General features: G+C 49.1%; 2 protein-coding genes across 2 annotated transcripts; both read left to right on the top strand.

Annotated features, from left to right (window-relative positions):
* Window positions 1-3,303: 3,303 nt before the first annotated feature.
* Window positions 3,304-4,444, top strand: LOC117854749 (fasciclin-like arabinogalactan protein 11). Its single transcript, XM_034736984.2, has one exon. The coding sequence runs from the start codon at window positions 3,472-3,474 to the stop codon at window positions 4,219-4,221; it is 750 nt and encodes a 249-aa protein (XP_034592875.1). The 5' UTR covers window positions 3,304-3,471; the 3' UTR covers window positions 4,222-4,444.
* Window positions 4,445-13,124: 8,680 nt separating this feature from the next.
* LOC117854982 (monothiol glutaredoxin-S5) lies at window positions 13,125-14,115 on the top strand. The gene has a single exon (XM_034737251.2). The coding sequence runs from the start codon at window positions 13,297-13,299 to the stop codon at window positions 13,744-13,746; it is 450 nt and encodes a 149-aa protein (XP_034593142.1). The 5' UTR covers window positions 13,125-13,296; the 3' UTR covers window positions 13,747-14,115.
* The last annotated feature ends 8,876 nt before the right edge of the window (window positions 14,116-22,991 follow it).

The raw sequence follows: 22,991 nt of genomic DNA, 5'->3' as shown, positions 1-22,991 counted from the left end.
ATTGGAATCTACTTAATGGATCAGGCTAATTTATCTTGGAATGTGGCATTCCACAACTTTCCAAAGTTTAGATATAAGCCTATCTTAAATTTATGGGGTGGGAGATGGAAATTGATTCTATAGATTATGATTATTAGAATGGAATTTAATTCTTATAGCACGTTCTTGGACTCGCTTCCCTGTAGCAGAAGTGCAGCACATAAGTATCTCTCCCATATCGTCAATAATAATATACAAATACGTTCCACGTACAATTATATTAGCTTAATTAATTTGTTTCTAAATTATGATCAGTAGAATGGTATTCAATTCCATGGTCCAAACAGGGTCTAAAAGTAATTGAATTGGTGTGTTTTGTTTGAAGAGAGGAATGATACAGTGAAGCATCTCCGTCGCAATATTTGAGCTGATGTTTATGCAAGGACAAGTCGATGTTGACATGACTGATGATCGAATTCGGGTGGATGGATTATATTTCAATGCAATATAGTCGCCTGGAGTAATTGCAGATGTGGGGATGTAACTTCTCGCGCTTTGGAGAGTTCTCGCATTTGCCAATTGCTGTTTACCTCAAAAAGTAAAGCCCCCCAAAAAGGAGCAATTTACTTCCTGAAACAAAAACGAGCAATTGGTTAAATGGGCCGACATTTTTCACGGAACTGCTGTGCCTGTTGTGGGCCCTTTGTTCTTCCTAAGAGGCCCAGACTGGTCTAGCCCGTGTTGTAAATTGGGTCTCAAAAAAAAAGTAAATTGGGTTGTTTCCCTCCTCATGCAAATGCAACCCTTACTCAGGAATTTTCTTTTCTTTTTCGAAAGAGAACTCGCGAATTTTCTCCGTTTATTTCCCCCTCTTTCTGCGCTAGGATCCAGTAGCAGTAGCTTCGTTTTCTGTGCAGTTCCAGCCAACCGATGTTTTTCAATCATTGTGCCCTCATGGACATGGTAATAAATTGGTAATGTCTGCTGTCATTGGCCTGCTGGCTGGTGTACACGACACGTATGCCAGGTTGCGAACCGTACCGAGCGACTCCAATCTACTCCACGGTACACCAAGGGTCATTTCCAACAAACACCGTAGTCCGACGACCAACGCACGGCATCAAAGTTTGAGCAGGCAGGCATGGCTTATCGTTCATGCGACCTTCCTGTTTGGCAGAGCCGAAGAAGCATTGGGCATTTGGGCGCTCGCTGCAAAACAGAAAAAGGCTGGACACAGCATGGAGACATGCACGTCGGCATCATTGTTGTCCCTGCTGGTCGGTGTTTTCTGGCGCGTGCTTGCGCGCGTGTCCATGATGGCTTCCAACGCAGCGAACGGGCTCCAGCTCGTGGAGATGACGAACCAGCCCCGGTTTCTCTTTAATTCGCGAGAGGGAATTCAGAGGTCACAGCAGAGCAGGGAGCAGTAGTGTCCCAGCAGGCAGCAGCAGCATCAGTTTGACACCCCGGCCCGACCCCAAAAATGCCCTAACGAACTTGCATAATCGGACTGAGCATGTGCATGCGTGTGATGCTGCCGCCAGCTTTGTTTTGCATGCTCGGACCCACCGATCCACATCGATCGCTATCTGATCAACTACTGCCTCCCCGTCCGGTGCCGGGATCCTGTCCACCTGACAGATCGGGTCAGTGGCAACCAGCTCGACCGATCGTAAACGCACCCACGGTCCAAAACGTGTGTCTCGCGGTTGGTTGATCGTCTGCGTCCCACGAACGCATGACTACTTTGTTTAGCCTTCAAAACTTGTTAAAGAGTATCCATATAATTTTTAGACAATCCAATAAAAATCCTCATAATACTTTCTAACCCAACTAATGAAGTGATCGTTTACTTCCAACATCGATGGCTTACTTCCACCATCGATGATCGAGCCAGACTCGTTAAATAAGGAAGGCTAATAGTTCCGATAATTACAGCAAGCGTGCATGTATAATTAATTCTACTCAGTAATCCATCCGATTAAGAAGAGTTATTATGGATACTTTGGACTTTTACTACTATCTCATCTAAAATTTTCTAAACGGACAGTCTTTGTGGGACAGAGGGAGTATGGTGTAACCGCACCATCAATGCTCCTAGACGTCAATTTAATCATTTGTTCATCTGTGTTGAACTCCATCTCCAGTCATTGAAATTATGAAATACTTGCATCGACCGTCGAGGACAAATCTTCCTCCTCCTTTCTTTCTATCTAGATCGGTCGAGCTTTGGTTTAGAAGTCGCCGTTTTCAAAAATAACTGATTAACTGTGGTGCTAGCTCGCTCTCGAATCGGGAGCTTGCAGTTTTGGACCTTCGGCAACATACCAAACGCTTAACGCTTTCTCCATCACCGTATCTGATTGCAAAATAAAATGCTACTAACTCGCAACTGGAGCAGCAAAACAATACTCAAAGCCCCCGTACAGTAGCTGTGCCAATCATGTTCCGCGGGTAGCGTGGGAGATTTGTTTATCAATCGGCCAGTTGGTTACGCGGCTGCGTGCCTCCGATCATGTTCTCGCGGTCTCGCCGTATACCATCTATCCGGGTCAGCTTCCAGACCAGCAACGATTTTGCCGCAACGGACAGCCAAATAAACATGTCCGGTGAACCGACGAGGAGCGGTGTGCGTGGAGAGCAGATCCTTTTCGTCTGACAGCTGCACGTTTCTTTTTCCCCCCCGCATATCGAGTACAGTACTTCATCTGATTCTTTAAATAAAAAAATAATCGCTTAATAAGTCTGATGACCGTTACAATCCTTGGTATGCCAAAGTCAACAGATCGTGCCCATCGAGATTTTCATCCAGCTTGCTGGCTGTGCGCGTGCGCAACCGTACTGGCAGCCACTGAGCCACATGCGTGTAATGTACACAGCCTCACTCAAGGAACACAGGGCACGTCCATAATTTTACCCAACCTGTCCTCGTCCGAATTAGCATCAGTTACGACACGACCCCAGCGGGAAACACTTGTCCCGTCATCCCGTGTGCCGCCGCCGTTCACGCGTCGACGTCACATCATCAGCCGCGGAGAATTCGCCGCCGCAACGGCCACCGCCATTAATCATCGTTCACCGCCGCCGTGCAGCGCGCGAACTGACAGACAGTAACACGGCTCCTTCTGCGAGCTCTATCCATTTCCACCAGACCACCACCACCCCTCGCCGCGCGCGGGGCCGAGCCGGAGCCGGGCCCTCTCGTTCGTTCTCGTAGTCTCCATCGGATCGGCGCGCACGCATGTTCCCTTATTCCGCGCGCCCCCGCCGGTCGTAACCACCGGGGCAACCACCGCTCAGTACGCCCCACAACCAGCTCAGCTCCAGCCATGAAGCTCTACCCCACACAGCCCCGCTCCGCCTCCGCCTCCCTATATCAACCTACCCCACCGCTCTAGCCTCTCTACCGATAGCACACTACGCTACTCTACGCTCACCACCAGCTAGTCGACCTTACACCGCCGCGCTCCGCAGCAGCCCACACAACCCATAATGGCGAGGCGCATCGCCGTGGCGGCGGCGGCGTTCCTGGCGCTGGCGGTGGTTCCCGCGGCGCTGGCGCAGGCGCCGGGCCCCGCGGCGGCGCCGAGCGGGCCCCCCAACGTGACGGCGATCCTGGAGAAGGGCGGGCAGTACACGACGTTCATGCGGCTGATGAAGGAGACGCAGCAGGACACGCAGCTCAACAGCCAGCTCAACAGCTCCTTCGGCAACGGCGGCAGCGGCTACACGGTGTTCGCGCCCACCGACAACGCCTTCAACAACCTCAAGCCCGGCACGCTCAACTCCCTCACCCAGCAGCAGCAGGTGTCGCTGGTGCAGGGCCACGTCCTGCCCCAGTTCTACAGCATGGACTCCTTCCAGACCGCCAGCAACCCCGTCCGCACCCAGGCCTCCGGCCGGGACGGGCCCTACACGCTCAACATCACCTCCGACACCAACAACCAGGTCAACGTCTCCTCCGGCGTCGTCGACGTCCGCATCAGCAACGCGCTCTACTCCAACAAGCCGCTCGCCGTCTACTCCGTCGACAAGGTGCTCCTGCCCATGGAGCTCTTCGGGGCCAAGGCCCCTGCCGCCGCGCCCACCGCGTCCGAGGGCAAGCCCAAGAAGGGCGGGTCCTCCGACGCCGCCTCTGGGCCCGCCGGCTCCGACGACTCCGCGCCCACGGGCGCCGCCAGCGCCAGGGCCGTCGGCTGGAGTGTCGCGGGCCTCGCCGCCGTTCTGGGCTACCTGCTGTGAGTCTGAGATGGGAATGCCAAGTCCTCCAATTCCATTGCAAATGGAGTTGTTGGGATTCTTTGCCTGAGACTGTCGGTGGTGGTGTTCCCTTCCCCTTCTTTCTCTCTTCTCGGTTTAAATTTCTTTGATCTTGCTAGTTTCTTCTTTGTAATTCTTGTTCTTGGCGGTCTGTAAGATTGGGTTACGTGATTGAATTCATGTGCTTGAGGCTGTTCATAATGCATTACTGCTTTCGAGTCGTTCTATTTGTTTTGTCCACTTGCTGCCAGTAGAAGTCGCGAAGTCACGTCGAGGTGCGCGTTATTTTCCTTTGCTGCAGAGAAACGTGATGCCCGGCATGAGATTTGTCGGCGCTTTACTCTTGTTAGGTGAGAGACAATGATTAAGCTACCGAACTGACAATTCATTAGCGCAAGATTTGGTCCAAATGTGTTTTCAGCTTGACTGTGGCGCCGCACGTCTAGTTTTCGGTTTTGGATTTATCACGCGATAGATGGGGGCTAGCCGGCTAGGCTGGCTAGCTAAGCAAAGATAGGTTAGTGATGGAGTTGGTGGAGCAGGGTGGAAAAGCAGGGGCCTTTCTTTAGACGATCACGCGGTGCCAGGCTCGGCGGTAACGAGTAGATTCTTCCACTGAACTAGAAACCATAGTATGACTAAGTAAGTAAATATAGGTTGGTTTCCATTCCAGTGGTATCCAAAAGCAAAAGCTCTCACGAAATTCGATGGTTATGGTGCGACATCTTAGAACTTCCCATTTGTAGAATTTCATGTAGACCTCGCCCATGCATGCATCAAAATAAACTCCGACCGTGATTCGATCAGATGGTTTTCCCTTGACATGTCTCGCCATTCAGTTCGCGTTATCTTTGAAAAGGGCACGCCCAACAAGAACTAACGGCTTTGTTACTTATTTAGGAAGAACAGATGGTTTTCAACCCGTCACCGGCCGTCCTGTCCATCACGACACCATTCACAGCATATATTGGAAGCTGGTATAGTCCTGCACCAGGCGTTTCTGCGCTGTCAGGCGGGTATAGACAAGTGGCGACGCAACACTCTCAAGCATCAGCTGCCAGCTAGCACTGTCGGTACGTACAGCCCGTTTTGCTCAGCTCGATCGGATGATTATCCGGCACGCATAGTTGGTAGGAGCCACGCTTTGCCGCCCGGACCACCACTAGTTCTTTTGAATATACAAGTAGTAAACTTTTGCTCGACCGCAAAGAAACGCGACGGCACACAAAGTAAGCAGCGCTGCAAAAGAAAACGCCCAGGGTTCAGCAAAAGCAGCGGGTCAGATTGCTGCGCGCCGCGACATGGCACCGGAAATGTCACCACTCACCAGCCCAGGCTCAGATCGATAGTGTTTGTTGGGAAATTGGGAGGTTGGGATAGCTAGGGAACTCTAGCCGAACCCTCTAGGCTCTAGCACACGAGCGCCGTTTCAGGCAGGAGTGACGGAGGCACACCTGGTCGACGGATTGCAGGTGACGGCAGGGAAAAAAATTGCAAAACGCCACATCCGACGTCGACCTTTCACGGCACCCACCCACGCCACCGCGGCAAGTCGTCTCCAACGCCCGGCTACTGAGCTACAAACCTTACCATGCTCCGTTGATCCGTTCTTTCAGGCTAGTTTATGCAGCATCAGCAATTTTGTTAACTTGGAAAGGTATTTATGAGGAAAGGGATGATGTAGTTTCATAAAATAAGTGAGAAGTTTCGTAACAGGACAGTAAAACTGTACATTGAGACTGATTTCATCTGGACGGGGAGAAAAACAGAATCCTACCGCGCGGCGCGCCTTACCGCACCGCCCACGTACCGCCGCCGCACAACTAAAAAGCGCGGTGCGGATTGGGCCCGAGCTGCTTTCTCGTCGACCTTCTATACGTGGGCCTTGTGCTCACGCACGGTGCGTTAGGATGGATGACAGGCCGAATGGGCCAATTTGCTAGAATTGGCCCGTGGAGACCACAAGGCCACATAATAATACTGGGCTGTTGCTGGCTTTCTATTTTTTGGCTCTCTCGGCAGGACCGGCCCATAGCATTCCAGTCCTAGGGCCAATCATACGCATCCGTGAGGCTGGTCGAAGCTCGAACGTGGCTGTACGTGTGCAGTATAGAATCGGCTCGCAATGGATAGGGACAAGGTCAACAGATTTAATAAATTCGTGGACAAGGTTAGCCGAGCAATCAAGGATAAGATCGCATGTGTGTATACGTGCTCTAGCATTATCATATCATAACTGACGACCGTGTGACATCCATAGAGGCGAGACCACACTTCGATACCAGTCAGTCGTAAAGAAAGTGAGGGATGCTAGCCAGCTAGCTTACGCTCTGCGTTGGACGCCAAACACACCACAAGACGTGGCTCCGCTCACGATCGGGTCCACGCACGACACGACGACCTCGCTACGCTAACAAGTGCGATGCTCGCCGCCTTTTTCCGTGGTGGAAAAAGGGAGGCGCCTGGGTGGTGGTGCGGGGCATATCTGCGCTGCGCGAGAGACTCGCTAGATTTTTATGAGAGAGGCCGACCGAAAGGGTGGTCGCGTTTTTATGCCCGGGCCGGATCTTGAATTGGCGACAATTGGCCACTTCTACTCCCTGGGAAGAAGGGATTGACGGCGCCACCGCACCTAATTCTAAAAATAGTGACGTCTGGCCTTAGCTTTCCGAACACATGCTACGCTTGCAAAAAAAACATGCACCTGCTCGGCATCAGATGACGTACGTGATGACATGCCACGCACCTTTAATTTGCCGAGAAAACTGGAAGTTGCTCCACGTTGTCATTCCTTCCATTTGTGTGCTCCGTCCTTGCAAATTGCAATTAGATCCGTCATCTCCTAACCACAAGTGTGCCGACTGATAAAGCTGGAAGACGTAGTTAGTGTTGTAGCACGATGAGCTTTGTCGCCTGTAATCTGGAGTATGTGCCGCCTACTTTATGGACCAAAGTACTAAACCTTCTTTTTTTTTTGTATGGTATGGTAACTAAGGCGCTATCCGTTCGGGACCTGCGTGTGCTGACTCGTGCCCCGTGGACGGGGACAACCGGAAGCTTTCCGCGGCCTAGCGAGACGAGGAGGGGCACCACTACCAAGTGGATAAAACGGAACGGGGGTGCGCAGGCGCAGCGAACCAAATCCCAGATATGGCGATATCCACGGCACGTCAGCCGGATCCGCAAGCGGGCCCCCGGGGCTGACGCCCGGATGACGCGCCATCAGTGTCGGGTGGAGCCCGCGCGGCGCAACCATGTCCATGTGACAACTGACAGCGTGGGCGGTGGGTCGACGAGCTCGCGAGAGGTCCGTCCGGCGACCGTCGAAGGCGGGTCCCGTTCGCTCCGGCCTCCGGGGCCGGTCGGTCACCTGTACTTTCTGGTATTTCGAGCGACGCCGGCCGGACAACGGGTTCCGGGGTCTATCACGGCCAGAACGTGCCGAACTTCGAACATGGGGCTTTGAGAGTTGAGGGCACGGGTGCGTGGGTGCCTGACCACCGGCCGACTAGTTACACAGCTCAATAGTCTGTATAGACAGTACTGTTTCCACTCCCTTAAATTTTAGGCACCATCCAATTCATATCCGTTGAAGAGCTCTTTCGGATTATTAGCACCGTCCGGGTTGGAGATTCCACAATGACACAAACTGAGTGTGGATGTCGCGTGGTCGTCAAAGAAACATCGCTACTGCTACTGCTGCAATGCTGCGTGCGGAAATAGGAAGATGAACAGCACACTGCATGAGAAGAACCATGATAGTTGGATCCAAATCAGGTGGCTCCGCTTGATGCCTAGTATCACCACATCACCCATGCTATTTTGAGGATCATTCTATTTGCATCACCCGTACCATCTTACATTATGTGGCATAAGCTATTTTTTCTAGCTTGAGCCATAGCTCATCGTTACCTCCCTCCATGTAAAGACGCATGTGCCCATCGATCGGGTCAAAACACATATATTGCCAAAGAGAGAAATCGGAGAGAGAAGAAGGATACCATCCTCTGTAGGACTGCAACATCACCAGAAAGAGAGGGAAAAAAAAGAATGAAGAAGGAATGGGAAGGAGACAGAGAAAAGGAAACGAAAAAACAAAGAAGGAATGGGAATGAGAGAGAAAAGGAAATGGGAACAAAAGAAAATAAAAGAGAAAAGAGATAAGGGTACTATTGATATTTGATCTCTCTATACATTGTCAAATAACAGGAGAAGCCACTCAAATATTTTTCCATCAAGTCAAGCTAGAACTAGGAAAAGCTGCTTCATCAAAAAAAAGTCAAAGCTAGAGCTATTTTTCAGGAATCGGCGCTATGCCAAACAGATCTTAGGAGGAAGCATGGATTATGCTTTCTTGTAAAATGCTGCTACGATTCTATTTCTTCTTTATATTCTTTATATTATAATTTGCTATATTGATTTTAAATTATGACACTTTCAAAATAGAAAAACTTTATAATTTTGCATGTATTTAGATGAGATTATCTGTACCCATAAATTTAAAAGTTGCAGGGGTGCACATTGATAGAGGTATAAAGAGACCTTATATTAAATGACGGAAGCATATAGCTTTGTTATGGTGGCTTTAGATGGCCTGCTAGAAAAGTATATCAATCGCCTAGATCGAGGAGACTTCTCTAGCGTCATTTGAGAAATGGACGATGAATGGCATCACTGCTTAGGTAGGAGGAGATATGATTTAGAACTAAAACCAACAAATTACAGAGTCCAACCTGCCTTCTCCTACTTTTAGTTTTTTGTGTATATTATCCCAGAGGCAAGTCTAAAACCTGAAAATTATCTTGGTTCATATGAGCAGCTAGCTATGGTTACATATGTTCGGTATTATCAATTGCCTAGAGGTGTCTTCGCTAGCGTCATTCGAGGAATGGACGACGAATTAATGCCATCACTGCTTAGGTATAGGAGGATTGGAGGACATAGGATTTAGAATTAGAAATAGCAAACTATAGGGTCCAACCAGCTGCCTTCTCCTACTTTTAGTTTTTGTGTATATTATCCCAAAGGTAAAACTAAAACTTGCGAATTGTCTTGGTTCACATGAGTAACTATGGTTATATATGTGTTGTTTTATACTTTTAGTTGAAAAATATGTATGTTTGCATCCTTTCCAGTAGCATTTACTAGAGTTCCCTGTTTTGATAGTCGTTCCCTAAATCTTACTATGGTCAAAGGTATACCACGAATCTTCATGTAGCAATCTATTTGATTTGAGATGACCTCTCTTTGCTCCCACCCCCTAGTTAAGTTTGTTGGTCATGTTTGGAGATGGCACATCATACTTCGAAACCGGGTATCCTGGATGTATCCCAATCTAGTGTTCTTCCTTTTGCGTATATCCCTTCTAACCCCATTTCATATCATCAGCGATAGCTTTGTCCATACACCATTTCATTGTTTGCCCCGGTATTTAAACTAGAAATATATAACATTTAACTCCATAAACTAGTTTTAAGTCACAGCTAGTTTAAAGTTCAGGATTAACGGATTAGTTTCATTTGGTATATGAGTTTCAAACCATTAACTTGAGGTATAGTAGGTATATATACAAATAATATACATATATAGTCCAGTCCGGTTACTTATATATTTTAAATATAAAAGATGATTGCATATTGAGTTATACAAATGTTTGAATCAACAACAAGAGGTGAAACTTTACTTACAACATCAAGATCAAAACGCGCATAGTTGTTTATATAGTGGAAAGCGCGCGCGCACGTCAAACCCTACTAGTTTAATTAGGACAGTGCGATTAGCATTCTTTCCTCTATGGAGTATTTCTTTGTAGAGTTTAGAAGACTGGCATATGTCTGTGTCGTCGTCCACTTGGCGGAGGAAACCAAGACAAAATATGCCAAGTAGGACTTGAAGCATGGCGTACGTGCTTGCATGTACACGGATCATGTGGCTCCGCAATGACGCAAGCATTTAGCTATGCTTTTTGTCGGGCGGCAATTGTGCCGTCCATCTCCTTGCTGAAACTTTTTGGCAGCACTCCTCTCCAGAAAAATTTGCTCCACTCCACTAACTTCAAAAAAACTCGCAGCCAAACACGTCTAGCTCCACCAACTCCAGCTCCAGAAAAAAGATGGAGCAAGGGGTCAGATCCACGTTTTTTTGTGGAGTACCTCAAGGGATGCTCCAAAAACTCCAGTTTCAGACCTCCTCATGGAGTTGTGGGGTAATTACCCACCATGCCACTGATTACACATGTACCGCTTCGTGAAACAAAACAAAACACCGCTATTCTCCCGTCATCCCCTTCCATCCTCCCGTCGCCTCGAACTAGCGCCGCCACCAGTGGATTGGGCGCCGCCGTCCCCAATCTCCAGTGAAAATGGCTGCGGGCGCCGCCTTCGTGCCCCATGCCATGCCGGCCTGCAGGTTGCGGGGCCTCGTAGGCTGCGGGCCCCAATCTCTAGTGAAAATGGCCGCGATTCACATGCACTCTCTAGGCGCAGGTGCCGGCAGAGCCGGAGTGCCGGACGCGCCCGCTGGCAACAAGGGGCGGGGACTGGTGATGGAGGCGGTCGTGGCGAGCAGGGCGGTGCCCAGCGCGGCCGCCTTCACTCGCCGTTCCGCACTGCCGCTGCCCGCCGGTGGCCTAAATGCCCCGTGCGCCGCTCAGGCGCTCACCATGGCAGCGCCCGTTTGTCCCCCGCGGGGCAGCGCTGTACCACTACCACCGGCTAGGCTGCGCTGCCATGTGTTGGTGGCCTCCCAACCAACAGAGAGGAAGACGGCGGCAGGGATGACGCGCTGCCCATGGCGTGGAGCTCAGGATGATTTCTCGTCCAAAACTGAAAAGGGAAAGAGAGGAAGAGGAAGGGAGTAAAGAGAAGAGACTGACACGTGGGATCATTCGCAAAGGTTAAAATAGACTATTCACAACAAGTCTTTAGGTTTCTGGAGCTGGAACACTGCAACCAGCCAAACACGTACAACAACTCCATATTTTTGCGGAGTTGGTGGAGTAGAGCTGCAAAAGGATGGAGTTAGTAGAGTGGAGCTGTGTTTTCTTTAGTGGAGTGTTACCTAACATCCCCTAAGGTTTGCGTACCACTGGGAGGCCAAATGCTAATCCAACTGCCTTGGTATGCATTGGAATTAATGCTGATGGCCCACTAGATGTTCAAAAACTAAAATGACGTATTTGTGACACAAATTTTCATAAAACCACCGTGAAGTAGCAAGGGTATCTAAACCATGCCGAATTGCCACTTTACATATGTAATACTCCCTCCATCCTAAATTATAAGTCATTTCAAGAATATTGGAGAGTTAAAGCATCTCAAGTTTGACCAAAATTATAGAGAAAATTATAAAGATTTATGACATCAAATAGGTATACTATGAAAATATAATTGATGAAGAATCTAATAATACTTAGATGGCATCATAAATGTTATATATTATCATATAAATTTGGACAAACTTGAGATACTTTAACTCTCCAAGATTCTTGGAATGACTTATAATTTAGGATGGATGAGTACTGTAATTCGAGCAGCAGCAACACAAATTGCAGCCCGCAAAGAGAGTAAGAGACGCGAGCGGAGTGAAGAAACAAGGGCCGCAAGTACAAAATATATCAGATGCCTGTCTCCGGATGCGTCACGCGAGCTGTCCTCTCCTCCCCGAGCCAAGGTCCCCAACCGAAGCAGCGACGCACGGGGCCAACAAAAGGGACGTCATACGTGATCCACATGCGCTGTCCCCGCCACGCAAGAGCGATCGTATTCTTCTCCATCGACCGGCAACACACACGCACGGTCTGACCGGCCGGCTGCCTCCCAATGCAAGTTGGCTCGATCGACCGGCACTAGTTTAATCCGGCTAGCTACCGGGAACACGAGCGGCGCCCGCGATCGACATGTGCTGGTAAAAAACGGGGGGGAATACGAGGACACGGCAAGACAAGTAACGGCGGGTAACGTCCAACCCGCGTGACGTCTCGGATTACGACGACTCCGCTGCTGCTGACGCCACTACACACGCGATCGAAGACGTTGGGCGGCCGACGACGACCAAAAATCTACACAGCTACAATTGTGTGCTCCAATTGCAGCTACCCCGGGTGGCCTGTGCTGACCCGCTCCCCTTCGAAATTGGAGGGGTCATAGTATACGGTTTCGCCGTTGATCCAAACAGCTTGGTTCTTCTAAGACGGCTTGATAGAGAATGGCAACTTTATTATGATTATGTTTGGTTTGCAGTAGGCTTCAACTAGCTCAATATTCCATAGTCTTTTACTCTTTTCAGTAGTGTTGTACTAGCTGCAATTAGTCCACTCGATCCGCATTAGTTGATCCATAATCTAGTTTGGTAATCTTAAGTAGAATTATATCTCACGAGAATAAAAGATGGATCCGATGTATGCTGGTCCTATCATCTAATCCCTCAGCGAAATAACTTGCATTTCTCGCCGTGGATGCGCCGATATGCTACGGAAGAAGACTACGACAGGAACTGGTCCGTCCACTTGGCACACCGGAATACGCAGCCAACCGTCGGCAGCCACCTCGCACCCCCTCGCGAAATAATCGTGCCCGCTGTTCGCGGCCGCCCAGGCTCTCCTCCGCTCCAGTATCAGGATCGGGCCGCCTCCCATCATGAGAGTCCAACCGCAACGCGCGCGCGGGTCCGCGTCTGCCTCAGTAGCAGCTGTCGTCACGGAGCCGGCGTCCCCGAGCCGCGGCTGACGCCCCTCCACGCCAGCGCCGAGCGCGAGCGAGACTCGCGTGTGCCGCAGCAGTCAGTCCGCGCGAACCGTTCGAAAGCTACCCCCGCGTCGCGGCGTGGGTCCCGCGTGACGTCACCCGCCACACCTCACCTGCCCCTGTATATATCCCGCGTCGCCCCGCCATAACACCAGCGCCCCGACCCCAACCATCGCAACCCACACGAACCACGCCCGCGAGGAAGGGGGAAAAAAAGGAAGAGAGAGAGAGGGAGAACGGAAAAGTTAGGGGAGACTCTGCGCGGCGGCCGGGACGTCAAACTCAAAAGCACGTCTCGGGAGGTGGGGAAGTAATGTACCAGGCGATCCCCTACAGCAGCGCCCGGCCGTGGCTCGTGCCGGCGGCTGAGGCGGCGGGCGTCGTCGCCGTGAAGCCGGAGCCTGCGGCGGAGGAGCCCGCCGCTCGGACCGACGCCGCGGGGGACGACGGCGGCGGCAGGGCGGAGGTCGAGAGGGCCGTGGCGGAGAGCCCGGTGCTGGTGGTGGGGCGGCGCGGGTGCTGCCTGAGCCACGTCGTGAAGCGGCTGCTGCAGGGGCTCGGCGTCAACCCGGCGGTGCACGAGGTCGCCGACGAGGCCGCGCTCGCCGGGGTCGTCCCGGCCGGCGCCGGCGCCGAGGCCGCCGCGCTGCCGGCGGTGTTCGTCGGCGGGAAGCTGCTGGGCGGGCTGGACCGGCTTATGGCCGTCCACATCTCCGGCGAGCTCGTGCCCATCCTCAAGAAGGCCGGTGCCCTCTGGCTCTAATTCAATCACCGTATTTCTTCTTTTTTTTCCCCTTTCAGTTTCAGAAATGATGGCGTCGTGAATTTTAGTCCTGGCCGTTGGATCGAGTATTACATCACATCGCGGCGGACGTGTTGCAGTAGGACTTCGATTTTCTTTTATTTAGGGGAAGCGAGAAAAAATATGATAATTCTAATTTTACATAATTTTATCCAGCAATAGCATGTTTGGTAGCGTGTGTGATGAGCGCTCGCCTCTTCTTCCATCATGTGAATACGGAAGACGAGCGAGGAGAGGAGAGAGACAGGGGGACGTCGTCTGCGCCGCATCTGTACAGTCGTTTCCGTTTCAGATTTTAATGAGGATGAGCTGTCCAGTTTCCCATTTTCATGTGGTTTGGACCATTTTGTGTACATCATGTCACCTGGTATACTGCTCCTCCATACGGTCCATTGCCGTCCGTCCGCATACGGCATTTGTCTTGTACTCTACTGGCTCCATCCATGGCCGGTTGCTGAGGTGGCATGGGTGGACGTCACTGCGTTATGATGCCATCAGATGGCATTTCAAAAACGACTCTTTCCCCCTCTCCTTTTCCCCGGTAGTAAAATTCTGAACAAACTTTACTAGTAGGTAGTAATTTAACGAGGACGAAATAAACAGGATGTAGAGATGCAGAGCTTGGATTAACTATGCATACACCGCCTAGTTGATGTATGTAGTATAACCCAACTGTCTCATGCTGCCAGTACTAAGGCCTTGTTTAGTTGGCTAAATTGGGAGATGCAAAATTCCTGTGCCAGCACTGTAGCACACTGTAGCGTTTCGTTTGTATTTATGAATTATTGTCCAAATATTGACTAATTAGGCTCAAAAGATTCGTCTCGCAAAGTACAACAAAACTGTGCAATTAGTTTTTAATTTCGTCTACATTTAGTACTCCATGCATGTACCGTAAGTTTAATGTGATGGGGAATCTTCTTTTTGCATAGTGTCAAAGTTGGGAGTTGGGAGGTAACTAAACATGGCCTAAGGTACTAGCACTTATTTTTGCCATAAAAACAAATTTAGGTCAAGTGTGTGTTACAAGATTTTTGGTGCTGCAACAACCTGTAACCTGTTCAGGGTTGCTCGTGGAAGAGAACCAGTAGCGCCAAACGGAAGACGATGCAACTGAGACCGTGTGATGCTATGCTTGTCTGCCTTTGTATCGGTGCTGCCAAGTGCGTAAGCAGTGATGAGCATGAACTAGAAACAACCGCAGATTTTTGAGCCGCTGGGAGCATAGCAAAGCACGCGGCAGAGAGGAGAAATCAAACTTCTCGTCTCGTGGATTTGCGTGGCGCTGCGGCACGTGTGGTTCGGAAGAAGTTCCACAGGCCACTTGACCGCAACCAATCCCGCAGCCACAGGATCTAGCAGTGCAAAAATCTTCTCCTCCGAAGCGGAGTACAAAGCACAGTACGTGGCCACGTCCTTCCTCGGACTGGGTAAAGGGCTTTCTTGTCAGATTCTTCTCGGCACTGAATCACAATCACTGATGAGAGAGAGAGAGAAAGTGCGGACACCTCGATCTCTTCCAGTGGCAAGCAGAGGGAAATTTCACGGCAGGGTTTACCCAGGCCCCCACACCCTGAACCTGTCGCGCGACAGCGCAGGTGCAGCCGCTCCGCTCTTGAGCCAACTTTGCCTGCCCGTGCCAGCACCTCACCTTCCGTATGGCTCCCGAGCTCGGTTCACCGTGCCTCCTCCCTCCGCCACTCGAAAACAAGAGCGGAAAGAAGCGACAAAACGGCGGGATCGAGCGGCCGCCGCGCGTACGTGGCCACAACAAGGCGCAGTGGCGCACGGAGGCGGAGCCGCGTCCGGCCGGCCACCAAACGCGTCCGTGGCCGCGGCCCACCGCACCAAATACGCCATGTGCGCCGCCGCATCCACCGCGTTTGGCCGCGACCGTAGCGGCGCACAGCGCACCCGGTGCTAGCAGTAGGCAGTAGCTTCGCCTGTGGAGCTGCGGTACTGCGGCGAACAAACAGCGGCCGGCATGCATGCTGCGTAGGTATACTGCCGGTACAGCCGCCGTAGCGTGGCAAGATTCCGCGTGACTTTTTAGCTGTGGTCTCCTGGCATGGCTGCGGCGGAGAGGGGGAGATGCTACTTGCTGTACTTGGACGCATGGCCATTGGTCATCAGGCAGGCCGCCACAGACCACACGCCCACTAGGGATCCGAGTCATCTCCACGTACATAATCTGCGTTTGTTCAGAAATCCGCTCCTTTCCGTTCTCTCTCTCTCTCTCTCTCTCTCTCTCTCTCTCTGGGGGGGATGATGAGTGGTGATTATAGACTTGATGAACACCAGCACTGCACAAAGGTTACTGGTACCGCATTGTGCTTAGGGAAATTAAAAGTCCATTACTTTCATGATGTGTTTTTTTCATTTTTTTTCCTGTAATGATAAACAACTTTCCCCTTTTCATGATTACCATTGGCCGTTGGCCCCCTTGGGACACCGATAGATCACTGGACCTGCCATGACTGATGACAGTACCAGTCTCTTGCATTTTCGGTTACAGGCTTTGCGCTAAGCTCCAACCCGACCTCGCTTTGTCGTCTCTTTGCTCTCAATATGTCGACTCGAGATGCATGCCAATCGAGTATCATGCCATTCTTTTTTCGACTCTTAACATACGTAGTAGGGAGGAACCTTCATGCTGCCCTCATGGCAGAGTATTAGGAGATGATACGTGTCCCCGCCTCCCAGGTAACGTACAAGTCAAAGCCACCCAATCATGGTCGAGCGCACGTTGCTGACGGCCGGGCTGGGGCATCGACGAGATGTGCAGAGCACAGGGACGCACACGCGCCGCTGACGAGGCTGTCGGCGAGCAAGCGGACAACGCCGCACTTCCATGCTGCAGGAGCTAGCTCCGAGTCTCATCAGTTCACCCGGTTATTATACATTATCCCCCCTGCCCCTGCCCCCTGGTCTCCCCTGTCCAGAGAAGACGTCGCCACAGTGTTTACCACGCGGTGCCAACAGCGAGGCCCCGGCGAGCACGAGCTCGCCGGACAGGGTCGTTTTTATTTGGTTTCACTTCACGCGGCTGCCTGCCTGCCTCGCCGGTCGCCGCCGACCCCTCTCTGTTCCGCTCCGACATGCGGCGTGGAGGGGCGCCTCGCTTGCGCCGTTTGTTTATGGGTTGCAATCCGGTCGATCTGCACGCTGATCCCGCGCATCTTCGCAGGCTTCTTCTGATTGGCGGCCTGTCTCCTCCTCCTCTTCTCCTCTTCCCTGCCTGTCCGTCGGTTCTGCGCCTGAAGGGCCGTAGGCGCCAGCACCCGGAGCACGTTCATTGAACCCACGAAACTCCTGTAGGGGGCTGTACCCTACACACATGACAAGTCATCATGCGTGTTGGCGTCGTGTATCTCCTGCCGAATGTGCTTCTCCTTGCGCCACGTAGCTTGAACGCCCACATGGGGCAGGGGCTTTGTATATTTAAGCCCCCTCTTGTTCTCTCTAGCAGTCTAGCTTAGTAATGCACATGGTTTAGCACGGGTAATGATGCACATGCATGCATCCGTGTGCCTTGCTCGGACAGGACGTGCGTGGAGTGTGGTGGCCATTGGTCCCTGTCATATTCTGCAGCTAAAGAGGATTTGGCGACGCTTTAGCGCTTAATTACCGTACTTAAATGGGGGAAAAGGGAGGATGCATTGCAAGTGATAGGTAAGTACTGCGGCTTTGCTCTCAAGAGGAGTGACAAGTAAAGGTTACCTTGCTGTCACACTCTCGAGTCGTCACTTGGGAGATCAAGATTCAGTCATGCTAAGACAGCTTCAACGAGAAAAGCACGAGGAAATGGCTGGCAGAGAGGAACGGGGGACGTACAAGGAGAAAATGACAGCAACCGAATGCAAGTTTCCACAGAGAATTGTCAATTCAGATGTAAACCGGGAAAAAAAAAAGCTGGGCCGGCCAACGCAAGGAAGCGTAAGCCTCCAGGATTGCCGTGCTTGTAAACTCTTTCTAGAAGCCCAGGCATGTGTGTGTGAGTGTGACTGACTACAGTTGATGCTGAATTGACTGAACACCTGGCCTTTTCCTGAATCATTACATCCTGGTAGTAGGTAATTTGCTTCTGATATTTTAGTTTGAACTTAAAGTGCAGCTCTAGAGCCTAGAGGCAAAGAGGACATATGTTTGGTGTATAGTCTTGCATAATGAAACGACAGGTCTCATTTCGGATGCATCTACTATGCACGTTCAGAGAAATGACAAGTGGGCACCAGCTGAGAATAAACTCCTGTAATTGAATGGTCACGGACTCACGGCTCACGGGGACGTAATCTGCTGATGACTACAGCATTTGTTAAATGGTATATGTACAATCCAGTTTGTGTGACGCGACTTAGCATGGCCAGGTGAGATGTAATCGAGGATTGATATCCACATCCCTCGTCAGCGGCGTACGACCCTGCCACTGATATTTTTTCTGATCGTTTCATCTGAAATTCATAAGGAATGATTCCAATCGTTTTCATAAGGAATAATTCCTCACGTGCCACTAGTTAAACTCGAAATCCCTTATATACCACCTTCAGTGACTGTGGGGGGTCCCACATGTCATAGACACAACAATGGCATATAAGGGGTTACAGGTTTTCTCGGTGTCAAACAATTCATAAATAATGCACTCCGGTTCCATCCAAAAATTAGGTAGAATGAAATTCAGGGAGATCTGCACTTTGCAATGAGGTAAAATCTCTGAAAGTGCATGTCGATGTGGTGGACGGCACCACAAATGGATCAACGTTAAGAGGCCAGTATCTGAGATCACACTGTATGTCGCTGTCAGCATGTTTGACAAATTAAGAGTGCTTCTGTTCAGATCACAAAATTCTAATGCTTTGCAAGGCCATTCCATGCTGATGCCCACAATTTGCCACCAAATAGGACCTTATGACGTGCGCTCAGCATTGTTAACGTTTTGATCGGCACACCGAATAAGTCAGAACATGCCGTTTGTTCCACACAAACGTGACGTCTCTCTTGTCGCTGAAACCAGCGGAGTCCGCGACTCCGCGTCACTGAATTCGAAGGTCTGGTGCGCTGTCTGCATGGTTACATCATCCATATGCAAGGCCGAGCGGTGTTGAAACTTGAACGGTTCGCTGAAGATACCTACAGCATACTGCCACCCAAGCTTTCGCATTCTCCTTTTCTGATGATCGTTGTTTTATGATCTACGATGGTTCATCAACTAATCTACGACTGACCTGTTTTGCTAGGCACGTGCATGTAACCATCTATGCCAACCATCTATGCCAATTCATCAGCTGGAATGTTCAGTTCAGACTTAACCTAGTCGCAGTGGCGTATTCTACACCTTAATCTGTCGTCATCGAGCGAGCATCTCGTGGTCCAGCTAGGCAGGGTTAGATCAATGGTGGAGCAGAAATGAAGCATACTATCTACTACCTGAGAACAATATGCATCGCGAGAAAGGTAAATGTGAAAAAGGTAAGTATGCATGTTCTTTTCAATCAGTGTGATCACAGGATCTTCCTAGTTCTTACTACCTTAGAGTGCTTGAGTGGAATTCAAGTCATGAAAACGAGCAGTGCACTTGTCATGTGGTTGGTCGTTGAAAGGAACTAGTTTAGGTGCGACCGGATCAGTTCGAGTGATGCAACAGACGCATCATGTGGAGCCTGCTGATGTCTGGATCGATCGGGATGGGCATGAGAGGTCGGTGGAGTGGAGGTATTATCCTCGACCTCATGCTTGCATATTCTTCGACAAGACACAAGAACAAACGGATGGTGAGAACTGAGAAAGATGCCTTGTTACAAAGCCTGATGAACGGGAAAAAAAATAGATAAGCATTAGCATAGCAAACTGTTCTTGTTAAAGAAAGCGGACCAATAGTCATGCGGACAGTACGGTTCCAGAAGTCTGTTCCTTTCAGTCATCGTTTTGGTAGGAAAAAGGATGGGGCCTCAGATATCATGATACCTTAGAGCACACAAAAAATCTTTCCGTGTTCGACGGAGAAAACATAATCCTACTGTTTCCCGTACTTTCAGTGGGTCTAATTTGGTCCATGAGAAGCGCATGTTTAAGCGTACCAAAACTTTAATGGGGTTGCAGCATCTAAGGGAAAATATCTGAATTAGCTGGCAATATAATGCTGATAAGAGCCCATTTTAGTGGACCAGGTTAGAATGATTCAGAACATTTCAGCTGAAGACATTAATCTGCTGGTCGGAATCCATCTTGCATCATGCACAAGTGTGCTGACGCAGTGACTTGCTGAGCATATTGTGTCGGTAACTAACATCTAAAGCAGAAGCATATAATGAAAAAACTATTTTCACGGCGCACATTATTCACTCGTCTGGACGGTTAAAAGGTAAAAACTCTCCGGTACCATTCCGACTCGCTTGCCCGGACAGTACAAAAAGGATTACAGCGATGATAAGTTCAGAAGTTTGAGACACTTATTCGGGGACCATGAGACAGTGAAGTTGCTAAAAAATTTAGCTGTGCATCCACTTCGACCCAGTTGACATGTCGGCTCACGCTCTCTGAACCAGGGAATCATCCATTCCATCAGCCAGGTCAGTTATCCTAACATGTTCGCTTCAACTTATCAGCCATCAAATAATATTTTTCTCTTACAACAAATCAGCCGTTTTAGCTTTTCAGCCAGCTTGTAAGTTCAGCCGAACAGGATTCCTGCCAGGCACCCACCCTGGGGACTGGGATACTGTACATCCTTCGTACGAATTCAATACCTTCATTCTGTGATTCTGTCCCAGAACCCAGCTGTGGAGCGTCGCTACTCACTAGCCATGCACGACAGGTCACAGGATGTATAGTACTTCTTGATTCAGACTACTGTTCAGCAACGACGAACACTGCGCATCCTTCTTGTCGTGCAGGCCGCGCGGCGGCGGCAGCTGCAGCAGTGGGGAGGGAGCAGAGGTCGCAGACTCGCAGTATCGTCGTCGGCAAGGAAAACCGCTGGGCCGCACGTTCCAAGGTGGACGTGGGCAATGGTCCGATTGTTCGGCCCCCGTTTGGTGGACTGAGATTCTGTTGGACTGAATGCAACGATTTTTTTTAGCCTACTGAATGGAACGATTTAGCCCGTGGTGGAGTGTACATAACCATGAATTTTTTTTTAAAAAAATATGTTGCGAGAACTAAAAAGGAGAGAAGATTGGAGAATTTGAGTGTCAAACGGATATGGAAACATTGATGATTGACTCACAAAGGCAAAAGTACTTTTTTAGAAAAAAAGAAAACAATCAATCCAAAGCCTTGGATTGCGTTTTCAATCTTAGGTCTCTACAAATAGAGTTAAGAGTTGAATTTTGCCATCCGGAAACTCTAATTTGGGTTCAGATGAAAGTTGGTGATTATGTTGAACTGTTATTGATAGAAATTGTGACAACCACATAACTTAGCAAATAGTACGTGTCTTCAAAAAAGCTTGTTTTTTGGCGTAGTCTGTAGATATAGTGACCAATGGCAAACTATAGAACACGTGGTCATGAAATTAGACCTGAGCAAGGAGAGCTACCAGCCCGGAGTTTCCGAGCCGAGCTCTGTCAGCTGTTTTTAACCAGCAAAATCAACACCATGCCCAATCCTAATGCAGCCGCGAGGCAGGCCAGGCTGAATTTGATCCTTGTCTACATGGAACTGCAAAAATACAGGCGGTTGTTTTTGTGCTCTTTCCTTACTATCCTCTGTTAAAAAAAGCAATTTTGTTAGCTTTGAATCGAGTCTCAGAGTAATTGTTATTTCATCGGAGTCTCAATGTAATTGCATTTTCGCTTTTGAGTCGAAAGCTTACTACAGTTTTTGACAATAAACCCCCCGTGATGTTGAAGCAATTGTGAACAACTCCACATACCAACATTTTTCGTCCCTAGCCCCGTAGCCTGACCGACCTACTCTGTCCCCCTTTCGCTTCGCAGGCTCTCTCTACCGTGGCCGCAGCGCCACCAAACGCGCATCCGTCCCTGCAACCACGCATCTCTTCCTCCTCCCGTAGGCATCGTCGTTATCCTCATCTCCCCGCACTGGCGTGGAGTGGGGATCCATTTGAACTCGAAAATTCCTCTCTTGCTGGTAAGCAAACCCTGGCTCGCTTCGACGAATTGTTCGTTATGTTGTGGAGAACTGCAGGCTATTTTATTTGTTGTATTGCCTCAAATCCAAACACTTATTCTCCAATTTATCGCGAATTTATTCTTCTGCGCGTAGTAGTAAGATAGATTTATTTTTTCCAAAACCTAGGGTTTAGGTGAACCTAGCCGCCTTGCTTGCTACTTGTGTGTCTAGCGCTATTTGCGTGCTGATTGATTTGGAAACTAATATTGATTAATGGCATGGGTGTTGTGCTAGTATGTCGGACAGTCCGTGCACGCGAAGCCAAATCATAATAACAAGGGCAGCGGCAGACGCAGAATTTTACAAACGGGTGTACATAAATATTCATATTTTAGTCCTAAATATATAGTTTACTATATGATTTTACAAGCAAAACGTCTTTATTTTAAAATTAAAATAAATCTTTATTAACTGCTCACTAAGAAACTAACAAACCTTTGAGAGCGCTAAGTTCATTGGTTTTGTTGAGCTGTCTTATTTGGGTTAACAATTCTTTAAAAATTAATAATTGATCATAATATAATTGTGCTAACCAAAATACAAAGTATGTTATTGCTCCCATATGGCCATATTTATTTTGAACATATATACTTCCATTTTTATATAGAAATATTAATATTTTTTCTTTATAAAATCTGTTATCTAGAAGCATCTTTACAAGTAATAAGCTTTAAATGATTTCTATATTATTTTTGAAAAATTATATATCTATTTAATTTCAAAGATATTCTAGAAGCATTATTTGTGAGGTAAAGATTTTTGGAGGTGACAACTGGCATGTTATGTAAAAAATCTACATATTTTGATCAAATAAGGAAGGATTACCATTTATAATTTTCATTGGAATAAATGATGTATATATATATGCTGAAATATTTTATAACTTATACCGGTGTAACATACAATGATACATGGGCAAATCATTTTTAATGAAGTTTTAATTTTTATGATTGCTTCTCTTAGGTATTGGTACATGAGTAGTCAGTCTCCATCTTTTGCAGATCAAGGTTCTAAGATCATCCAATGGATGCATGATCAATGGTGTTATTCGCGTAGGCACCTACAGAGGAACCGAC

The sequence above is a fragment of the Setaria viridis genome, chromosome 5 (assembly GCF_005286985.2).
Source record: "Setaria viridis chromosome 5, Setaria_viridis_v4.0, whole genome shotgun sequence".
Classification (NCBI taxonomy): Eukaryota; Viridiplantae; Streptophyta; class Magnoliopsida; order Poales; family Poaceae; genus Setaria; species Setaria viridis.
The sequence above is the reverse complement of the archived record's forward strand: the minus strand, read 5'-3'. Positions and strand labels throughout refer to the sequence as shown.